Source organism: Lycorma delicatula, chromosome 2 (genome assembly GCF_047948215.1).
Source record: "Lycorma delicatula isolate Av1 chromosome 2, ASM4794821v1, whole genome shotgun sequence".
In the NCBI taxonomy this organism is placed as follows: domain Eukaryota; kingdom Metazoa; phylum Arthropoda; class Insecta; order Hemiptera; family Fulgoridae; genus Lycorma; species Lycorma delicatula.
The window spans coordinates 149,455,603-149,471,333 of NC_134456.1; the positions used below are offsets into that span (position 1 = coordinate 149,455,603).

The 15,731-nt window shown below is 29.4% G+C and overlaps 1 protein-coding gene across 1 annotated transcript in view; it reads right to left on the reverse strand.

Annotated features, from left to right (window-relative positions):
- Ten-a (Teneurin-a transmembrane protein) overlaps positions 1–15,731 on the reverse strand; it is a 332,260-nt gene that overhangs the window by 74,713 nt on the left and 241,816 nt on the right. Inside the window, exons 13-15 of the mRNA XM_075357656.1 lie at positions 6,820–7,001; positions 3,489–3,637; positions 2,540–2,782 (exon numbers count right to left, since the gene is read on the reverse strand). Coding sequence (XP_075213771.1) covers positions 2,540–2,782; positions 3,489–3,637; positions 6,820–7,001 — 574 coding nt within the window. The remainder of the gene's footprint in view (positions 1–2,539; positions 2,783–3,488; positions 3,638–6,819; positions 7,002–15,731) is intronic.

The following is a 15,731-nucleotide window of genomic DNA, read 5'->3' on the forward strand; positions in this document are numbered from 1 at the left end:
TTTCTTAACGCTTTCACTTTATAGGCATACTCCTTTTATTGTAATAATGAAAGTTTTTTTTTAATAAAAAAAATAGGTCTGGAAACACTTTATTTTTAAGTTATAGCTAGTGGAAGCCCATTTTGCCCAGGTTTCAGTTCCAAGGTCAAATAATACTATATACTTATCCTTACATTATAAATATATATTTAAATTCTATTAAATAAATTACCTAGTAATGAATACTGAAATAAGACATACCTTACATTAAGTTTTCATTAAAGTACTTTTATGGGATCCAGCATTCTCCGTCATGATTGAAATAATTCTGTTATTGTGTAATAAAAATACTAAAATAATAATAATTTTGTTTAATTTACATGAATGCTGCTATCTGTTACAGTTTTTATAATAACATTTCCCTCAAACACTGTCTGATGGTTTATCAAATTGAAATCTTGTTGAAAAATGTTTTTCTAGGAAAAACAAATACATCCTTTAAACTAGATTTCATGAACATTTTAGAAATTACAAAAAGAATAAATTAGGTTTATCTGAAATATGGTAGACCATTTAATAAACAATAAAATCCTACTTCTTATATTAACACAAATTTTAAATATTAGAAATTAATAAAGATGATATAAAATTAAATATTTTAGAAAAATATTATATTTATAAAAACTAACAAAATTTCAATTTGATAAACCATTAGACAGTGTTTGAGGGAGACACTCTTATAAAAACTGCAACAGATAGCAGCACTCATGTAAATTAATATGCAATTATCATTATTTTAGTAATTTTATTTTTATTATGCAATAAAGGAATTATTTCTATCATGACTGAGGATGCAGGATCCTGTAAAAGTACTTTCATGAAAAATTAAGGTAGATTGTCTTATCTCAATATTCTGTACTAGGTGGTTTATTTAATAGAATTTAAATATAATTTAACAATACAGAGGAATAATATGAATCTTAAAATGATTAATTTCATGAATTAATGATTAAATGAGGATATTTTAAAATACTTAGCATGAAAATGTTACTTTAAAATTATTAGATTAGTTAACTTATTTTCTGTAAAAAAAAAAATCCCATATGACTAGATTTCAACTTGAATCTTCTGGATAAAATGGTGAAACACTACCACTCTATTATGAAGTTGGCAATTATTGTTTATATATTTGTAAGTTTTTTTTTAACCTCTGGGACCACTGTTAGTTATTACTTCAAAAGATGAGATAAATGACAATTTTTGTAGCATGTGAAAATGCCATGCCTGACCAGGATTCAAACCTGGGAACTCCGACATATTTGTAACTTATAAATTTCTTATCACTATCATAAACATGTAATGCTATAGTCCATTACAAAATCCTTGAACATTATATAAAATTTAATTGCACATTATATTTACATTTTGCTACATACAAAATATACTGCTTTGCTAAGCATGAATTATGAATTATCAGTAATTACTTATGTCAAGCTAAAATATTTACATTCATCTACTTTATTTTCACTTCCTGTTTTTAAATCAAAATTTATTTTACTATTCTACTTATTCAATAAAAATTAAATTGTGCTGAATACCCTGTTCTTTATGTAAACTAAATACACTATTGCATATGTTCCTGTATAGCATGATTTGCACAGTTTTACACATGGGGCATGGAGGGATCCAGTATACTTACCAAAGCTATGAATTTTATCCCTAAAAGCTACTCTGGTATAAAATTTCTAGACAAATTAATTGAAGTTTTAATGTTTTCTGTAAGAACAAGAAATTAAATACTTTCAAGTGACATAATTTTTATGTTTTTTTTTTTTTTTAGTGAAATAACTTCAGTTTTAAGATAAAATATTGTAAGAACAAAAAATAAAATAATTTATTAAATTCCCCTAACACAACTACTTTTAGTAGACCATTTTAAATCTCTGTAAATGTACATGTACAAATGAATGTACCATAAATAAATATGCAGCTGGTTTTGTAGTATCATTAAATCAGATACTGGGCATACCTTATAAATACTGTGTGTCAATTACTTGACTGCATTTGTCTACTGTACATGTAGAATTTCAAATGGAAAACTGATTTAAGTGATACTATTTATATTGTGTTTTCAATTTTTATACTGATCATAAAAACATATATGTTAGGAAAATATAGATTATAAACTATACATTAATAGATTATTTAACTGAGAAAATAAATATATATTGCACATATTTACTGTAGAGCACAAATTATCTATGTATTAAAAATCTACCATTTTTTTCTGAAAATATTATTTAGGCACATGTTAATGTGTTAATATTAATTTTCAATACAAATTATCAAACAGCAGCTCACATAAGTTAATTTTTCTACAGTCCATCCCAGAACAAAAGGACTTAATTGACATTTAGTAAGAATAGTAAGGAAGTATTTCCATGAAACATAGGCCCTTATTTTTACTTTAGCTTTATAAACTTCAATCACTTTTAATCTTTAATCACTTTTTTAAAGATTTATACCTATAATTTTTTTTTAAACAATGAAGTTAGCTTACCTTCTGTTTATAAACATTTCGTTTATTCCAAGCAAATGTATGTGTAAGGTTAGGATCAGCTTCATAAATTTTAGTATGAACAGAACCTTCCACTTCCACTCTTACATGGACTTTTAATAATGATGGTGGCACTTGTGAATGAGTCAGTCTCATAACAATAAGAGATAAATAACCTGATGCTAAACTACTGCGGTACATTAAATGTAATCCAGATCCTGGTATGCGAATACTTTCCTGTAACATCTACACCAAACAAAAAAGGAAATTAATATACTGATTATACCTTTAAGGAAATAAATTTTGAAATATAGCCTAACCTACACTCATACATCAAAATGGATGTTCTGTAAATAAAGTTTTATGTTAATTTATTTATTAGTTCACAATTGCAACAACAGGTAACATATAATTACAGTTGCCTTCAGAATTTCATAGCATAAAAAATTACCAAGCCTGAGCAAGAGTGCAATCCAGAAACTTCCAGGTCAAAGGCAAAGATGCTACCATTCAGTCATGTAGGTCAGCAAAGTGGCATATCTAATGATGTTTTCATAATATCAAGGACTTGACCGGGCCAACCCAGGAAATACTACACATCCTGCTAGGGCTGTTCTGAGGAAGTTCTTATGTTATATGGGAAATATGCATTTATTTATATCAATCAACAGAACTGATTATGGAAATGAAGATATTCTGCCCACCACTCAAATGAGTTTCCTGAACAAAGTCGATGTTTATTTTAGAAAACATTGTTTCTCCCACATTCATCAACTCTATAGAGTCCATGACAATTTAAAATTACAAATTATTTAATATTTTTCTTCACTTAAAACTAATTTTCACCCTCATCTAATTAAAAAAATAAAGTTTAAAAGCTATTTTAAAGAAAAATAAGCATCCTAAAAGAGTATAAATTATTTAAAAAATGTATAAATATTTTAAACAGTACCTGTGTTTCAGCAAACAATACACTTTGACCAGGATGGCCTCCAACTTTTTCTGGCATCCAAGTTGATAGAATAACAGGTACAAGATTCACATCATCATGATCCATGCATGGTCCAACATTATGCAGTGCCGTGTCAAGTCCCGGAGCACCTACAATACTCATTGTATTATAATCAATCATTAAAATCAAAAAAACTTACTTTCATATTTGTAATTACATTCAAAGAATAATAATTTATGTTTAAGTTAATAATACGTCTTGTTATTTACAAATAATTTAAAAATAATCAGACAATACATTCAGTAGTATTAGAATTACATATTACTAGGTACCTATTATAATGTAATACATAACATTGATAAATCAATGTAAAAATAGCATGAAGCTAGTACCAAGCGTTGATTTTTGTCAAATATTATAATTAATCAATAAACACATTTATTTATATAATATTATCTCTTCATTAAAAAGTCAGGATGAGTTTTCAAAATACAAAACTATCCTATCATATCACTGTTTAATGCTCAAAAATGAGTATTATGTAACCCAATATTATATTATAGTGATTATTACAATTTTTAATAAATGACTGACCAAACAAAAAGATCTTCTAACCAATTTATTTTAAATATAATTAAAACATTTTCTTTTACTGACAGAATAATACTTGATGAGTTTATAATAATATTAATCAAATTACTTCTGACTAAACTGTGATTAATTTTGTAGTTTTTTTTTTAAATACTTGTTAAAATATTTACCTTAATGTATTTCATGTGTTTATATTTTTAATTATTAATGTCTAAAATCACATCTATTTTTTTTTTAATTTCATAATTAATTGTGTACTTTATGATGATTCTCTGATCAAAATTTTACTAAGTAAATTTTTTTTATTTTCCTTAATCAATCTACACAAATATTCCCTAGAGAAGTTAGTTTTTTATCCACGAAGAAGCATATCTGTTTATTCCTGACTATGATCTATATATAATGTACTATTATGTACCAATAAAAATAAATGATTTATTTATTAATGCAATGTATCATAATGTTGAATGTAATTTTCCCCCTTTTCCTTTGTTGATAATAATAGTTTCTATTTATTTCTTCCTTCCTGAGCCTGTTTGCCAGGTGAGTGTCACTGACATGTTTATGTTTTTATGTCATTTTGTAATTTTGTATTGATGTAATTATTTGAATAGTTATCTATTTAAATGTTTTTATTGTTGTTCTTTGACATTTATAAGTTGGATCCAAAAATCAGAAATTCTGTCTGAATCTAGGTAAGACTGTGGTTTAAATGTGTGTCTGTATGTGAAAAGCCATTTAAGTGCATTGCACAGCCATACTGTTGCCATTAATTGACAAAGAGAGGTTAAGTGATGTACAACATGTATTTGTTGTAAAAATCATATTATATACATTGTGACTGTGCCCATGCAGTTCATAGGAAATTTTACCAACACTTTCTTCAACGTCATGATCCAGCCTCATCTGCTCATGTAATAAATATCTTTGGTAGGATTGGTAAAGAAATATCCTCAGCACAAAAGAAAAAAACAAGTGTATTAAGAACAGTTTGCACAACTGCAAATGTTGAAGCTGTGTTTTGCACAGTCTAATGTAATCAGCCTGATCGTTTGAGATTGGTTAACGTATAAATTTATGAAGAATATGGTTAAAAATTTGAATTTTTACCCATATAAATTGCAGTTTGTTCAAGGATTGAATCCTTAAGATTGTGAAAAATTTGGTACGTTAATTTTAAAAAAGATTGAAAATTATCAAAATTTAGTTTCCAATCTTTAGATGATCAAATGGATGTCAGATGAAACAAATTAAAACTTAAATCATTTTGTAAATAAATAAGATTTACATTATATTTTAGAAAATCTAATGCAGCTTCACAAGCGACCCCTCTTTCACTTAGAAATGTCCTAGTTAGGTATGCTGTCTCATCTCAGGGAATTATTGGTCATATTTCTTTTAAAATAATAATTATCATATTACAACTTTAACAGGAAAAGTCATCTATAAGGTGGGCGTAAATAGCTGAGGGTTTCATCAGCATTATTGGGATAGTGTTTACAGAACACTGTAAACACTGTGCATAACTCACAACTTATTACTACAAAATTTAATGAAATTAAATTAAATATAATTTAATTGTTAAATTCATGTTCATAAAGTGTCCACCATGATTTTCAAATACTGTTCTAATCTACCTCAAAGAGAATCCATGACTGTTTGTAAGAGGTTCTGTGGGATATTATCAATGGAATCTTGAATATGGACATAATCATTTCATAGATACTGGTTGGCTATGTCTTTTTCCAATGGAAAAAATCTACTGCTGAAAGGCAGCTGGGAGGGGGCAGTACCATATTGCAGAATAAAGCATGTAGGGAACATTCTTACTTATATGAACTTGCTTTCAACAACTGTGATAACAGTAGTTCCATCTTGTTGAAATCAAAGTCCTATGCCTTTAATTTAACAAAATGAAATAGAGAAATTTGTTCAATAAAAAAAAAATCCCAAAAATGCACAGTAGTGATTACTATTGATGGATGAAGGAACACAATTATCTATTTCAAAAGAAAAAAATTCAATAAGCTATGTTCAGTCATAGCATATCACATAGTCATTTTTTAGTTGTGTTTAGTGGGTTTTGGTTTAATTCCTGAGGATTGTTCTTTGCCCAATAGCAGCAGTTCAGTTAGATTAAAAAACCGTCCAAATGAAAATGGGCTTCATCAGATGTTAAAAGTTAATGAAGCACCTTGGGATTTTAATTCATCAATGCTCAAAAGTCTTCGCAAAAAGTAATTCTTGCTGTTTTATTTCTATTACTCACTTTCTTTTAACTCATGAACCTCAATTTTATGTGAATGAAGTTTTAGCTCACCATGTAGAACACACTGTAACTTGTGGGAAGTTAAGCCAAAGTCCATAGAGTTGACTTTGGAGTATGGCAGCTTTCACGTGGTTTACATTTTCAGGAGCACAGACTGATACAGGGCAGCCAAGGTTTTGATCCTTTTCATGTCATTTTTTAACTCACAATATCGGCAAGTTTCTAAAAGACACTTTTTTCTTTAGATTTTCTAAACATTTCCTAAAAAAATTTCTTACCTTTAACTGAATTATGTATTTTACAATTCTATTGATTATAATTTTTTCCCTTCAATTTTGTATTGACAAGTTTTCATTAACTGTATATCATAATGTTATCATTCAGGATGTTTATTACTGAAATTTTAATACAAACTTTTACAGTAAAATTTAATAACAATGAATTCAATTAAAAAAAAAAATTATTACTTACCAAGGGCAAGTACAGATGGGGTTGGATGGTAACCATCAGAATCATCACTAAGTTGCATTGTAATTGGAGGAAGAACTACTATCTGGTTCCATGGCACAAACAATGTTCTGGTAAGCGGTTGAAATGGATTACGTTGAAACTGTAAGGTAACAGCTCCACCACCATTTACAAGGACATCAAACCTGAAAACAAAATAAAATTATCTATAGTCAACATGCACAATCGGCTAACTGTGAATACAATCTTCATTCAGCAGAAAAAGTTATTAATGTTATAATTTAAAAAAAATATATAATACAAAATGGTTTCATATTTCTTTTATTTTAAATAATACAATATGAAATAATTAATATTACTTAATAGGAAACAAAAAAAAAAAAAAAAAAAAAAAAAAAAAAAAAAAAAAATAGTTTTAAGTTTAAATAGTAAAAGTTTAGCCTAGATCATGGTTACATCATTTTATTATTTGCTACTTCAATATTTGTATAGCTTGTCCAAGCTGAATTGGCACAGATCTGATGAACAGCATGGCTGTACATCTTGCTGCTTAACGAGCACAGGTTTACAATAAAGACAGTGTGTATATGGTACAACTATTGTTTATTCCAATCAATGAACAAATTCACATCTTATATATTTATTAGTTACTTATTTAATCCTGAATTTATTAGATTAATAATTTATTTCTTTATTAGATACTGTAGATATGTTATGCAATATTATGCAGACTAATCGACTGTTGCTGAATTCTGTTGCTGATTCAGGCCTAAATGTATTTATAGTTTTATAATTATATAAAATATCCAAGCTCAAACACGCACAAGACTGACGTCTACTGTTTAAGCTATGCTCTTCACCCTTTGTTCTGGAAGTGGCGAACAACTGTACGCTTGCCTAGGCCTTGAGTCACACATAAGAAAAATTAATTTTTTCAGGTTTGTGTAAATAATAACCAAATGATATATCATTCTAAACATTCAAATAAAATATTATATCTCTATTTATACAAACTGTTCCTGATTCATCCAGTTTGTAAATGATTCCGTTCTAATTTATACTGCATTTGCAGTTAAAACTTGTCCAGTTAATTGTGTCTATCCAAAGAGTAATACAGTTATTGTCCGATTATAGCATTTTTTGAGTTTTAATTCTTGAAAGTAGCTGAAGTCTTAACTGAAATTTTAAAAGTAATTTATTCATGTTAAATTACTAAATTTTTGTAGGCTCTATTCTTATGGTAGTGAATTGATGTTATTACTTTGTGTACTACGTCTATTTTACATGGAAAATGTATTCACCATCAAGGGAAAGAAATTATACACAACGTTTTTAATTGCATGGCTGGAGAAGCTGCAGTTGGAATGTTTGTTACTGACTCCAAAAAAGTTGTAGAATGTGTTGCGTCTGCCACAGGAGTCTCAAAAAGACCAGCTTAATGAATTACTAGTGAAATAACTTTGGAAAAAAATTCATTTCTCCTAACAAAAGAATGGGGTGCTCATGTTTGCACCCCACTCTTTAGGTCATTCATCATGCATATGAAAAAATTGGCAAAAACATCAAATTTTTAATTTGGAGCTATGACTTTCACATAATTTTATATATCACCATCAAAGCTTGTTGTCAAGTTCTGAGATACCATCCTAAATTTATTTGTTACCTTTTAGTACATTTAATTTAAGAGTGGTGTTTTAAAAATTGTTTTTACATATTTTTATTTTCTACTTTTTAGTCATCTTAAGTTTATACTTTGCAACTGCGCTAGCCTACAGGTTTGAGTGTATATCAAAAGATCGGATCGGTATGTTTTGCGATGGATGAGTGCAGTCAAAACATAGGGCTAAACGATTTAATTTCCGGATAACCAAGATCCGGTCGATCAAGAGGCACCCAATGCATTAAACAGTTAGCGCTCGACCTGCTGATACATAAGCTGTTTTAATCGTGAAAATCGGACTAGCGGTTGCCGAGATATTACGGTGGTACCCCGTCGCACTCCATCCCCAATTTCCGAACGGCGCCCCAGGGGCACTAGAAATTATTATCATCTGACAGATACCACTGGTAGCAGTTGAAGTATAAACATGGGGGGGGGGGGGTTGAAAAATCTTTCAGAGCGCTAGGACCGACCGTTTTCGAGATATTTGCGATTTTCGTCCGAAAATTCCGATCCGGTTAAAAATTATTAAATTTTCCCAAAACTTCGGTCGCTACTGTACAGAATTTCTAGCAGCAATTGAATACCCTAATATATATATCTCGGTTAAAATTTATTTCACTATAAAAATATGCGTGTAAACGAGATTGCATAAGTTCAAAGGGCATTTTTTTCACTTAGCAACTTACGGGCATCTTAGCGACTTGAAAATATTGCTAAAATGTGTTGTCATGAGTAAACCTCTATGTAAAATTTCAGAGCGAATGGATAACCGGAAATGCTTCAAAATTCGACTGAAATCTCACAGTCGTATATATATATATTATTATTATAAATTTAACGGTTTAAATTTATAACAAAAATTTATATATTTATATATATATATATACCGTAAAATTTATTTTACTGTATGTATACTGTCTTCCACGAGTAGCATATTATAGCCCCGCGCTAATTAGGCAAGTATCGCCTAGATAAGATATGTGCCAATTCGGCTTCGGCAAGCTATACTTGATGTTGGGCAAGTAATTGATGTTGCGATTTACTACAAGTCCGTTTGTAAACTTTAAATTTAAATATTAATAACAAAATCATAACTGATGCTAATTGTAAATCAAATTATAATTTATAAACAATTCACAAATCTTCAAACAGTACTTGTATATACAAAATAAACACTAATAGAAATATGATCTGTAGAGAGCGCGCGTGCGCGTGTACACACACACACACACACACACACACACACACACACACACACACACACACACACACACACACACACACACACACACACACACATAAAACACAAATAATATTAAAATGAAAAAAAAATTGACTACATAACGAACATTGCAAATATAAACTATTACAAAAATAGATTCATGGATAGCTTACTATAAAATATTTTAATAATAAAAATATGTTGGAAAAAACACATTTATAATAAATAACAATAGTAATGATAATAATCATAAATATAAATGTATTTTACCTAATAAATTTATTGCTTTTAAATATAAAAATCACTAATATATTTCATAAAAATGGATATGATATTTCTTACATACCTTGTAAACCAATAAAATATTTTTTACAAAATAACTAAATTACTAATAAATTTGTAATCTGTGGAATTTATAAAATCAAATGTAAAATTAAGCTGCTATATCTATGAGGGATATCTGTCATGTAAATACCGCTTGGAAATTTCTCAACTAACGGTTGGCGAACGTGTGTTGTTCGTGGCCACGCTAGTAATGTATACACTGCATTATTGTCTTTAAGTTGTAGTATCTTTGATTACATGTGAGTTATTACGTTATAAAACGAATAAGAAGATCGATGTTGTCGCCGACTCAAACCATCAAAAGGTTGAAATGAAATTCATAGGCAGTTGGTTGTTGTGTACGGTGATAATGTAATGAATGAGAGAAACGTCCGAAAATGGTGTGCAAGGTTTAGAAATATCAAAATTAATGTGCATGATGAAGAACGTTCGAGGAAGCCCTCGATAATCACCGAGTAAATTGAAACTCGTCGATAATGAAATCAGAAAAGATCGTCGCTAAACGATTTCCGGCCTGGCTCTTCTTTTTCCTGATGATTCAACAGCTCTTATTGGTTGCTTTGTTCATGGCCATTTATGCTTCAGAAAGGTTTGTGCACGTCGGGTGCCGCACGTCTTAACGGTAAGTCCACAAAAAAAATCGGAATGGGATCTGCTTTGGAATTTTTGATGCGCTACACTGAATAAGGTGATGAGTTCCTTAATTCAACTGTTACCGGCGATGAAACATGAATTTCGTATTACACGCCAGAGAGTAAACGGCAGTCAAGTGAATGACGTCATCCTCAATACCAACTAAACAAACAAAGGCCAAGCCAGAGCCATTTGGACGCAAACTGATGGCTACAGTCTTTTGGGATAGGTTTGGCATACTGCTGATTGATTTCATGCCACGTGGAACGACTATAATTGCAGAAGCCTACTGCGAAACTCTTACGTATGTTACGGTGCGCCATTCAAAATCGGAGACGTGGGCGGCTGAACGATAATGCACGTCCACATGTTGCCGGTCTGACTGGTTATTTACTGAGAACATTTGGATGGAAAATTTACGATCATCTACTATATAGTCCGAACTTAGCTTCTTCTAATTACATTTGTTTGGGAAATTGAAAGAATTTTTGAGTATTAAGCAATTGGCGGTGACAATGAACTTAAAAATGCTGTTTATCAATGGCTAAATGGTCTAGCAGCAGAAGAATACAACGGGGGTATATAGAAGCTGGTGTATCACTACGATAGAGGTCTTAATTCATATGGCTATTATGTAGAGAAGTAGTATAATGATTTAGTTTTAGAGAAATAAAACAAATATTTATAAATTTTTTTACAATGAAACTGCCTTTACTTTAGAGATAACCTCTCGTATATTCTTTTAAGTGAGAAAGTTTTATGTTTTTCTGTACTCGTTATTTTTCTGCATCAGTTTTTTTAAATATAACATAACTGCTACATCTTACATCCTCAATTATCTATTTTATAAAATAAATACTCTTCTTATTCTGCTTCAGATTTTACTGTCTATACACCATCCAAAACTGAATTAACTAAATGTGGATGTTGTAGCATATTGCCTAACATCCTAACTTCATATCTTTACAAGATCTTAACATAAGTTTCTCTGCTTTTCTTATACCTCTTTATTTTATACTTTATCAATTTTCAACATATTTTTGTAATACCACATTTAAAGCTTTATTTTTTTATTTGTTTCACTATCACAACGCACTACAATTGTCATATATATTTTATTATTAAATCCATATTTGATGTAGCAATGATACTTTGCATGGCAGCTATCTTTGTCAGCCGGTCTGCTTTTGATGTATGTCTTATTTGTTAATAATACTACCTAAACAATAAAATTTGCAACTTCTGATGTATAAATCCTTATCTGATATACTTAATTTACTATACTTTTATCATTTCCTTTTACATTCTTTAATTCATTTTTGTTTGATTTATCTGATAGCAATGAATCCATGCCATTCAGAATTTCTTCTAACACACTTTTAGTCTACCAAAAGAACAGTTTCATTATTGAATATCATTATTTTTATTTTTTCTGTGCAGATAGTTACTCTATACCCAAGTTCATTCTTTAATTCCTATATTGCATTTAAATACATGTTGGAAAGCAATGGGGGAAAATATATGCTTGCTCATTATTTTCTTGGTCAGAGCTTATCTTTCTTCACCTTTAATTATTACTGCACCTGATTCCCATATAGATTGTATTATGTCTTTTTTACCAACGTTTTTATCTAATTTTTCTTACTGTTAAAACTTTTTTCCATTCTACATTATCAAATGGCTTCTCCAGATTCTTCAACTGTCATGGCTTTATTATTTTTAAACCTGACCTCAAATATCAGTTTAAGGGCCAGAAATGGTATCCGTTGTACCCATGTTCTTTCTGAAACTGGATCATCTACTAAATTTTCCACTGTACATTCAATTCATTTCTGTAAACTGCTGTAGTCAATCATTTTGATTATAAGATGTTGAGTTAATGTTATGATAATTCTCATATACATTTGCTCTATATTTTCATGACAGAAAATTATTGTGCATTTTCATCTTTTTCACTACTATTGCTGAATAAAAATTGGTAACATTATGTCATACGGTTGGATAGACAACCGAAATAAAATATAAAAGATTAATTTCAAAGGTAGGCTTAAATGTAATGCCTAGTTGCTCATAACTTGCAAATGAAAAGAGATGGTCAAATGACACAAATATGTCACAGAAGTAAATTTTATTTGCTACAAAAACTTAAGATTTATTTTACAATATAGCCATCATTTAAACATTTTTCTCAGAATGAAGAATTCTGGCAGTCTTTCCTTGATTCACAGTTTCATTGCAATCCTCGGTTCTGAGATGAAATAAATTCCCATAATATCTCTCTTTAATTGAAATAAAAATGAAAATTGTATGGTCCCAAATCTGGTAGGTATGGAGGATGTGCAATAGATTCAGATTTCGACTTCACAAGAGCCTTGATGGCTGCATGCAATATGTGTGGGTCCAAACATTTATCATGTTGCAGAATTATTGGTTCAGTGGATTATCAAACATGTCACAATTCTTCTAAGGTGTTTTAACCTACATAGTGCATAGAATTTACAGTTTTTCATACATATACATGTACTTTCATGAACTATACATGTGTTTGGAATCCCAGAATATTGTCAAGAGAATTTTTTTTTGCTGAGGATTGTGTTTGGAATTCTTTTGATTGTGGTGAACCATAGTGCAAAATTCATCCTCTAACTTTTTTACGGACATAATAATACACAAGTTTCATCTTCTGTCACAATGTTGAAAAGGGAGCCTGTCATCTTTCTTGCAACAGTAACATTTCAGAAATTGTTCACATTTCTTTCATTATTGTTTGTTCTTTTCTGTTTTGTATTGTTTGTTTCTTTTCTGGCATCCATGTGGACAGTTCTTACAATTGTCCATGTGGACAATTGTAAGAACTGGTGCAATTCTGTGCACAGAATGAGTCTTGCTCACTCTTTCGATATGCCTATTTGAGCAGCGATATGTTAAGATGCGAAGGTCATTTAGAATTGATTCATCCACCTCCTTTTGGTACTTTTCATCATCAGACACAGAAAGTGTTTGACCACTGAAAGATTCATTCTCAATATTCATTTTACCGGCTTCTGATGCACAAAATTTCATTGCCCATTTGCTCACAGTACTTCAACCAACAGTTTCATCACCATAAACGGCTTTTAGATGATGATGAATGTTTTCACTAATGTTCATTTTTTTGCTGTTATAAAGTAAATCACTATAAATTTTTTTAGATCCATAAACATCACAATAATTTAGACTGACAAAAATGAGAGAGCATGGGTCAGCGAGTTTTGGAATTAGTAACACAGAAATGAAACTACAAGATGGCAGCATTTGTCACTTTATGCAACGTTTTGTACTTCCATTACATTGCAGTATGCATTACATTTCAACCACTCCTCATATTATAAGTAACATTTAAGGTGTTAAGATCCTTAAACATGACTGGATAAATAGAAAAGTCCATAATTCTTATGGAAAAATATACAAAGCAATACTACAGCAGTAAACCAGTACTACAGTATTGTGACAGACTGAAAGAACTATATTATATAATTAACTAGTTTTCTCTGAAGTACTTTTGTTAAATTCAAATTTAGAACAGGAAGCACATAAGTGGTAGAGTCTAACTAAAAATCAAAGAAGTCTACTCATTAATATAATGAATTATGATCAGTTGAAAGGAAATCCAATTAAATGCTGCAGTTAGTAATAATTAATGCAAAATTTATAAAAAATAATTTCTTTAAAATAAACTGTTAATTCCAGGTTATAATTTTTTCGCTCTATTGTCTATAATTAATTTAATTAGTATTTAACAGTTTCTAATCTACAAAATGTTTGATATTAATTTATACATCTATAATAATATAAGTAAAGAGTAGAAATTAGTAAGTAATGAAGAACATAATGTTAAACTATAAAGCCTACTGTGCATAGAATACAATTTGTCACACGAATGTTCAGTACCATTGTCACGTCTGCTACAGACTTGCAATGTAAATTTGCACTAAGGTGACATGAGAACGACGGATGCAATTTTATTCTTCAATTCAAAAATTGAAGGAAAAGCTCATACTTAAAAGCTATAGTTTCATGAGCCAAAGCTAATGAGATTATTGACTGTGATTTTACTTTCAATATGCATATACTAGTGACTTTGCATTCGTTTGGCTGCCATTCTTGTGTTAGGTACATCACATTAGTTTAAAAAAAAATTTATGAAACTTTTTAGTAGAAATAAAATTTTACTTCAGCTTTTTTATTTTCAGTTACACAGTAAATCTTTGATAAATCAATACTTATTATAAAAATATTTGAAATGTATAATGTTCAAAAACATTAATTTAACTGTTTTTAAAACAATGAAAGAATATAAAAACATGAAATAATTTGTAATGCTGCTTAACTTATTGTTTTATTTTTTACTAGGTTTTATCATTGAAACATCAACTTATTTTTGGATTGAAGATTTGACAGGGTATTTTTTACCACAGTGTGTTTTTATCAAATTTATTTTACTTTGCGTTTTGATAACTACTGAAGTAAAATAAGTAGTAAATCATTTATTATTAAAATTAATGCAAATTACTTACACAATGGAATGACAAAATAATACACATAAAAATAAATGCACAAATTACTTGAACTACAATTTGATGGAACAATCCAGTAAATATTCTTTTATTTAATAAATTTTGTTGAATTTACAGCAAGTCTCTCTTCGAGTAGAATTGAGAGCTGAATATTTGTATTTTGATAAGTAATAATATGAATAAAAATGTGCAGCATATATTCTCAACACTCATACAGAAATACCCAAAAAATTCTTGGAATAGGATCGCAGTTAGTGAAACATTTGATTAAATTTTCCTTTAAGGAGCCTTTCTCTTCACAATGGATGAACTTTTTACTTTGTATTTTTTAGTTTATTTTTTTAGATCCTTATTATAAGCACACATAATGCTCCTTGAAATCCATATTGATAAATAATTATGGAAATCATTATTATTTTTTAAGGTGATAATCACTCATTGTTTGCAGACTGAAGTATCTCTTGGTAACAAGATGGTGATAATAACAAATTAGTAG